At 33.7% G+C, this 8,406-nt stretch overlaps 1 protein-coding gene across 1 annotated transcript; it reads right to left on the reverse strand.

Annotated features, from left to right (window-relative positions):
• Positions 1-4,210: 4,210 nt before the first annotated feature.
• LOC113699646 (loganic acid O-methyltransferase-like) lies at positions 4,211-6,794 on the reverse strand. Its single transcript, XM_027220012.1, has 3 exons — positions 6,726-6,794; positions 5,959-6,627; positions 4,211-4,558 (listed from the first exon to the last, which is right to left on the reverse strand). The coding sequence occupies exons 1-3, from the start codon at positions 6,792-6,794 to the stop codon at positions 4,211-4,213; spliced, it is 1,086 nt and encodes a 361-aa protein (XP_027075813.1).
• Between the last annotated feature and the right edge of the window lie 1,612 nt (positions 6,795-8,406).

Genomic DNA, 8,406 nt, shown 5'->3' on the forward strand with positions numbered 1-8,406 from the left:
ATTAAACCAGCTGTTACAGATTCTAAATTTTATTTTTTTTTGTACTATTGAAAAATCTAAAACTCTAGATGGAAAAAATTTAAATTTTGACTTTTCAAGACAAAAATCTAAAATTAGGTGAAAACAAATATCTTAAGAGAAAAGTTATGAAATTGCAACTAGTACGCCACTTTGCTAAGTTAAATGGGTGATTGAAAAGGAAAAATCCTGTAGTGGCCAAAAAGTGCAAGTTGAATGGATTAGTGGTCAATAAAATTTGTTCTCCAAGTCATTGGATGAAATTGCATTTGATTTGGCATGGTGAATGCACATGGAACTCATTCTATTGATACTAAGAGCAATATTTAATAAAATGACCAAAAGTATACTGATTTAAGAGTTTAGTGATTATATTAAAAAAAAAATACTTGAGCGGCCAAAAGTGTACGAGCGGAATAGTTTAGTACCTGTTGGGGTTTTTCGCCCTTTCATGCAATATATTGGGCTTGTGAAATAATATTGACTTTATGTGTTATACAAAAATAATTCACAAAAGACAAACTTATTTTGAAAATTTTCTAAAAATTTTCATACATTATCCTGACAATTGTCCCTTCTGTGCTGAAGGCATAATTATAGACCAAATTTAGGTGGAACAAGGAAGTTAGTACCTTGGCAATAGACCTAAAATTGAATTTAGATCAAAATTTCACTAAATTGTACCATCCAACTAGCATTTTAAACGTCTGCAAACAAAACACTTTCTCATATAGTATGAGAATACTAAAAATAGAAAATTTTAAATACATTACCCTTACTTGAATTAACAATGTGTTAACATGTTTTTTGCACTGGTGAAATTAATGCGTAACTAAGTTGACAATTATTACGACTGTATGATACCCCTTCTAATTTCAAATCTCCATGTAAGGTGTAATTATCATTTTTTAATCTGTCTTTGAAAAAAAAAAAAGAATCTACGTTGTCATTCACTAGAACGTTACATGCTTTTAATCTTCAAAAGAATTCTTGGAGGAGAGCTTGGTGTGAACCTAATGAGGTTATATATATATATATATATATCCTTATACTATATAAAATTGAGTTTTGGTGAAAGAGAAGGTTGCATTTCAACCGCATAGGCAGGGACTTTTTGGGAATGTAAAATATTCTGTAGTGTTTTATAAGTTATAGGTACAAGTGAGGGAAGCTTGTGGTTGGGTAAATTAACCGAAATACCCTTAGTTATAGACATTTAAAACTTTATGTTGTTGAAACATCTGGATATTTATGATATGTGCAATTAATCTGCAACCATTTGTTGCTTTTGGTACAACACACATAAGCCGGTGGTTTTGTGAAATTACTTAAATGGCCTTCACACATCATAAGTGCAGTCATTACGAAAAGAAAAAGTCATGGGAGCCCACAAGTGAAAGGGAATAAGAAAGGCCAACCTTGCTCAACCGTCACCGTGGTTAGAGCTCAAGAGTGGAAGCACCTCCTTTCAGACCTCCTTCTCTATCATTTATACCTGAATTTAATGGCCAAAATTGTGGGCCTACTAATGGCTCCTGACTTTCGGGGATTGGATTTTCTCTTACAACCTTTGTTTGAAATAGAATGCCGCATCGTTTCCCCTCTCACCCGAGCTTATGGCCGAAACACTCCATTTCTTTCTCATTATAGCCTCAACTAAATAGCCAAACGTTGGTAAGTGAATGCCCAATGGCTGCGTCGGTTATGATTGTTTCCATGCATCCTCTTCACCTTCTTCAGTTTCACTCTTTTCATATTTTGGGATTGAGATATTTTTTTATGCCTTTATACTGCATAAATCCTAGGCATGGAAACAATCACCGCCTACTGAAGCAGGAAGTTGCGCAGAGGCCGACCGACAATCTTTACTAGGGTCATTAATTTAATTTGGGATTTGATGAGGCTTTCACTTGGCCTCTGTTTCATTTTGGTCCCATGGTTTCTTCATTCTGCTGCAGCTTGTCCTTAATCACCTTCTATTGGTAAGTTAATGACTAACTCACTTGAAGACCGACTGAATGTGGACATTAGCAGCGCATAGTCCTTTACTACATAACTCCCTCAGCTTACTTGCTTCCTTAAGCCAAAAGCACCAAAAGTAGCTATTCCAACAAGAAAAGGCACCAACATCCCTGCGTTGCCTCCACTTTCAACTTCAGCAGTCAGAGTAGTTGAAGCAAGAAGTTGCGGAGGGCCCTCGATCATGTATGTTCTACACTCATCATGTAGATGCTGAAGTTGGGACCAAAATGAAGAACCACCAAGAAGCAACGCATTTGACTGCTGTCTATTACAGCATCTACATGAGTTTACTACTATTCGTATCACTAAATAAGTAGACATACATGATGTCTTATTCAACTACTTTGTTATTTATCTCGTAGTTTTTACCTGAAACAATTTCATAACTATTTGTCCTTACATCTTCAGGAACTTGCTGCATCTAATTATTTGTCTTCGGGAACTTCCTGATTCTAATATTGGAAGACTCTTATGTTGTTTGTCTTATAATCATACCTGCTTTTAATTATTTATCGCAACGTACTATTCTCGCAATGTATTATTATTTGTCCAACCAAAAAACTTTCTTCAATCACAGCTACCAAACACCCACATGATGCGCGGGCACTCCTCCCCGTGTGTGTATATATATATATATATATATATATACACACTAGTTGTTCAAAATAGAAAGCAAGACACGGTGCTACAACAAATACTTCATCTCTATTTTGACTGTACAATGATTTAGCCTATATGATATGCCTAGCGATTGTAGATGGAAGTAATAAAAAGAAAAAGGCTTACAGCAAACTAACCCCCCAACCTCGTTCCCCGCGCCCCCCACCCCTCCCCCCCCCCCCCCGCCACAAAAAAAAAAAAAAAAAACTCCCCACCTTACCACGTGAACTATTAATAAATCATACCATGCCTTCTAACTATTAATTCTTGAATTGTTTCTTATCATAAAAGCACATTATCTATCACTATTTTCTTGATGACAATGATAAATAATTCAAAGAATATTATTATGAAGGCAATTTATTGATATTTTACAAAAAGAAAAGTTGTTAATTAACTTTTCATATACTATAAGGACCCCAATGTCTTATTACTGTTTAGGATGTGTATCTAGGATTGGAGGGTATGGATTTAACTCCTTCCTTTTATGAATTATTTCATTCCATTGATTTCTTCCTTGCAAGAATTTTCCTCTTCTATGTTCTCTTATTTAGTAGCCATCAATCAACAAAGAATATAGTCTTATTGGTAGGTAAATTTCGGATTCTAGCATACCTAATATGTCCTTTAGTACATATATGCAATTCTTTTTTTTTTTTTTTTAATTATTGGGACATATGCAGCATTGGTTGGAAGGAGTAAAGGTACAGGAAACAAAAAGTCATAGATACTACTACTATTTTATATTTATTCCAAACAATTTCCAAAGAGAAGTCAAATGAAATCCTTCTTCAAAATTACTAAAGAACAATAAGGAGGCAAGGAAAAAAGGATAGAAAGAAAGCAAAGCAAAATCAAAGTTCAAACTTTCTTTTTTTGAAAAAATAAAAATAAAAAAAAAATTCCCCAAGTGTCCCACGCCTAAAATGCATTATTTGGGCCGAGTTCAGTAAAGGCAAACAACTACTCTGGCGGTGGACTAATCCCCAAGTGATCCAGCAGCCCCACTCCGGCCTCCCCCACGCCTAAAATGAGCCTAATTAAATCAAGCACTCAAGTCTTCAAACTTGTCTGCAAATTCTAAATAATTTAAAATTGTGTTTAAATTTGGCTTCTTTATTCACTGTTTTGAGTTCACATGAGCTTTTATCAAATTGAGCTCGATTGAATTTTTCACATACAAATTTGTCACTTAAATTAGTGAGAAAATATTTAATCAAATCATTAGAAATATATTTAAGTGAGAAAATATTTAATCAAATCATTAGAAATATCATATGTGGTTATTTAGGCCACACAAAATATATATTCTAACATGATGTCGTCAACCAAGCTTATAGTCGGACAATAAGTTACGTGAGATTTTATTCTTTGCTAATCATCCATTATAAGTTCTTTTTTATTCATCCATTACAATGGATAGCTTCTAGATATGCTGGATTATGCAAGCTAATGCTCCACAGTCAGGAGCAGCTGTTTCAAAGCCATTTCTTGTTCCACTAAATTTGTTTCATGTTCTCAATTTTCGCTTGAGGAGGACAAAAATAACAGCCAGATCCTGATTCTCAGGGTTAAAGAGAGAGGAAGACTCTGCAAGTTTCTGCGTAAACAGTTCAAACAATTCATCCATGATATCACTTCCAAATTGTTTCTCTAGAAGTCCCTCTAATGCAGCTCTGAGGTACAAAACAATTCCACTAGGGTTGGAGAAAACCACATGCTTTCCTGGAATGCTTAATATCTCCAGTCTCTGAACATTTAGATGTTCATTTGCCTTCATCAGGGTCTTTATCTCATTAGGAGATGGGAGATATAGTGGCAAGTTGAACATATCCACTTTCAATTCATCGACCAATCCCTGCAATAGGTGCATCTTAGTATTTAAAGTACTTTTTTTTTTTGTTAGCCAAAACCTATAGTCGAAATTCGAAGATAAACTTTAATCAAAACTCATTCTTATATAGTACATGCAAAATAAAGAAACTGTAAAATTAAAAATTCCTACTCATGGATTTGCAACTGCTATTTTTAAGCTGAAGACATGTTTCAGAAATTATGGAACATAGTTAATAGCTTGTTCATGACCAAGGAGGCATTCCATTCATTCTCTGCCATTGGTATATTATGCCTGCAGATTTGGTTGATTTCCTATATCTGTTTTGTTTCATCCTGGATATTGATATTAATCAGAGGAAATGTTGGAAAGAGAAATTAATCAGAGGAAATGTTGGAAAAAGAAATTGGTGCCTTGTTGTGATGCTTTTGGGCCAGCATTAATTATCTGATATGATTTTCTATTCTGTCCATGTTTGTTACAAGTAGTAAATTTGACACATGAAGCTCACTTCCATCCAATACTTTGTACCTTTTTATTTCAGCGAAATAAGTACATAAGTTTAGAGGGTAAGGACTTAATATCAAAATAATGTCTTATATTTGCAAATAGGAATGAAAAACGAACGAAACTATATATTATACTTGAATTGATGTTGAAATAGTAAAAGCTAATTTGCGCTTAGTTCACCAATTAATCAAACCAAACACAAACAATATTTTGTATCCAATAAAATTTCAAATTTGAAATCGAGCTTGGCTGACTTAACATAGTATATGAAATTTATATGCGAAAAATTTAATTGAGTTTGACTTGATAAAAGCTAATCTAAATTCAGTGCAATAAATAAATGAATTAAATTTAAATACAATTTTAAACTCTTTAGAATAGATAGACAAGTTTGACAACTTGAGTGCTTGGCTCAATTAGCTTCATTCATAACCCTATTTGCAAGTAAAAATTTTGGAATTTTTTGTGGGGCAAATGTAAAATGTCAAAAATATTTCCACAGAATACCAGATTCTCAATGCTCAAGCTTGGGGAGAAGGGCAAGTAATTAATATCAGAATAATTTCTTAAGGCTAAATTATAATACAAATAGACTTTTTAAAATTCATAAGAGGGAAAATAAAATTTTTAAAATTCTTGAGGGGGTGGCTGCCCCTCCCTGCAAAGATCCGATCCAATAAAACTCTTGTCTCGCAGGTTCGTAGAAGTGTTAAAAAAGAATTGCAAATGTCATTTGAATTAAAAAAAATAAATAATTTAACTATATAAAACTATTTAGGATATATTAGATGATAATTCGAATTTAATATTATTCAAGTGATAAAAAAATCAATATTCTATGTTGCATCCATGCATTGAGATGTATTCACATAGAGTTCTTAGTTGAAGAAGATCTGAAACTAATGAAATCTAACCTTCTTAGCCAAGTCCATGAGGCAAGATCCTAGAACTTCAAATTCTTTCTCTGTGACGATAGTTGTCTGAGATTCACGGATGGCATCAGGGACAGCAGGAATAACAAGGGCCATCAGCCCTCCATCGACTAGCTCGTGTGCCCTTGCATTCAGAAATGACTCCAAGTCCTTTGCAAATTGAGATGCATAAGCCTCAAGAACTTTCTTTTTGGCCCCTCCGTGGTGAATCTTTCCTTTGTTCCATGCAGGGGACGTGTTGTCTGTAACCTCTTTTGGCACATCCGAAAGCCAGTGAAGTGAGCAAGATGAGTGAGCAAAATGAAGGGTTGCCTTTGGGAGCAAAACCTTGTGGAAGTCACCAGGCACTCCAGCTGCAAGGTAGTGTCTCTCTGGCGGAAGTGAAGCAAAAAGTGTGTTGAAATCATTAGATATATGGTCATTAAAAAAGACTTCAAACTCAGGGACTTCAGATGCTAGTCCTTCTTTTCTGAGTTTTTCCTCCAGGGCTTCTCTTATGGCTTTCATGGCCACAAATGTATTTGGTCCTGTAGAACAGCCAAAATCTGCTATGCGAAATGGATGCACAGAGGTTGAAGAAAGTTGCTTGACATCAAGTTCTTTGTCAATCTCTTCTTTGATAAGTTCTTTTGCAACGTCTACTGCTCCTCTCTGCCACAAAAAAACAAAAGAAAATAAATAAAATCTTTACGTAAGTCTTATAGACCTTAGACATTTATAATGAGGTAACTGCAGTTTAAACTAGCAACCTGAAAGGATGAGTTTTGGTTATAGCTTTGAGGTCCATTTCCTCCATTCATGGCATATACTTGAGGCATTTTTTCTATCTATATCTCTTCTCTTACCATGTCTTGATACCTCTGCCTAGATGGTTTAATTTATACTAGGCAGAGGCTTAGGCTTAAGTGTTGTCTTTTAGCCCTTTACACGACGGGCATTTCTACTAATAAATACCAATCCTAATATATAACAGGATTGACATATGCAAAACAAACAAGAAACCATAGCAGATTTGTATCTATCCCCCGACAACCCCACGAAAATCGGGTCAAATTATTTTTCTAAATGATATTTTAGTTTTCAATGGCTGCATATTGTTTTTTTTTTCTTCCTTTTTTTTTATTGAAGATATCACATGCATACAGCATGTACCCAGCAGGCCATAATTCTATATTTGTTGTCCAATGACTAGGGTTGAAAGACGAATTAAACTACTCGAAACTCGAATTGACCTTAACTTTATTCGAATTTAGTTAACTAACTAATCAAATCGAACTTGAGCGGCATTTTGTATTTGATAAATTTTCAAATTTGACTCGAGCTTCGCTTCCTTTCACTGTGAATTTGCCAAATTACTATGAATTAATTTCCTTTTTAAATTACTCACCCAATTTGACTCGAGCTTGGCTTTCCTTTCAAAATTTTTACTTTTACCCATGCTTTTTCTTTCCTGTTGGTTTTTTTTTTTTTTTGTGCCATGATGTAAAGAAATAAAGAACACAACTGCAAATGATAAGTATATTTAGAATTAGTCATTGGACATAACATGGATTTTTTTACCTTCTCTTTTTGATAAAACAACATCATAATTTCAATAAAATCTGTATTAATAACAGAAGTTACATAATCAAATATACACAGATTTCAAAGAACAAATCTGAAGAATAGATAAAAATTACACTATAAAGCTCCAAATTTTTAAAAAATGAGAAAAAATAATTGTGGCTCCACAAATATCTGTGCATGCTTCCAAGCTTCCGATCCGCTAATTAACTGTTTCAAGTCCAATTATTATGGTGAGATCTATCAAATATATTTAAGAAATTCCAGATCTAATAATCAAAACTTGAAAAAACTCAAATCTAATAAAAGAAAAATGAAAAAAATTACATAAAACTCTCACCACGAATCTCTAGGAGAAAAGAAAACTCACTAGAAAGTCTAGGAAAAACTCTCCCTCAACAATCCTAGGAGAGAAGAAACTCTCATTAGTAAGCCTTAGGAGAGATTCTATTCACACAAATGAAAAAAATTATAGAGAGGGCTTCTCTAATGGGAATGATAAGAAAAATCTGATATTTGATCTCTCTCCCATGGGAGAGTTGAAGGAAGTTTTGATTGGAGAGTTTTTTCAGAGCGATGTCAAAGAAAATCAACTTTTCTAGAGAGGAACAAGTGCAAAACATTTTGTTGTCATTTTTTTCCTTCTCTTTAATATTTTTCAATTTTGATTGTGCTAGCGTAATTCTTTTCTTGACTATGCTCTGGCTTTCAGAAATATAAATTTACTGATATTTCCACATATTATTGTCCTTTTTTGATAAAAAAAATAGAATTTGTCAACGAATTATCAAAAATCATCCAGTACGATTTGATTTACATCCCTGTCCTAATGGTAGGTTAAATATGTATTAGAAATAAAGATCAAAT

The sequence above is a fragment of the Coffea arabica genome, chromosome 7c (genome assembly GCF_036785885.1).
Source record: "Coffea arabica cultivar ET-39 chromosome 7c, Coffea Arabica ET-39 HiFi, whole genome shotgun sequence".
NCBI lineage: Eukaryota > Viridiplantae > Streptophyta > Magnoliopsida > Gentianales > Rubiaceae > Coffea > Coffea arabica.

Coding starts and splice junctions, on each gene's coding strand:
- LOC113699646 (XM_027220012.1), bottom strand. CDS start 6,794: ATGCCTCAAGTATATGCCATGAATGGAGGAAATGGACCTCAAAGCTAT. Junction 6,628..6,725: donor ACCAAAACTCATCCTTTCAG/GTTGCTAGTTTA, acceptor TTTTTGTGGCAG/AGAGGAGCAGTAGACGTTGC. Junction 4,559..5,958: donor TCATGGACTTGGCTAAGAAG/GTTAGATTTCAT, acceptor CACCTATTGCAG/GGATTGGTCGATGAATTGAA.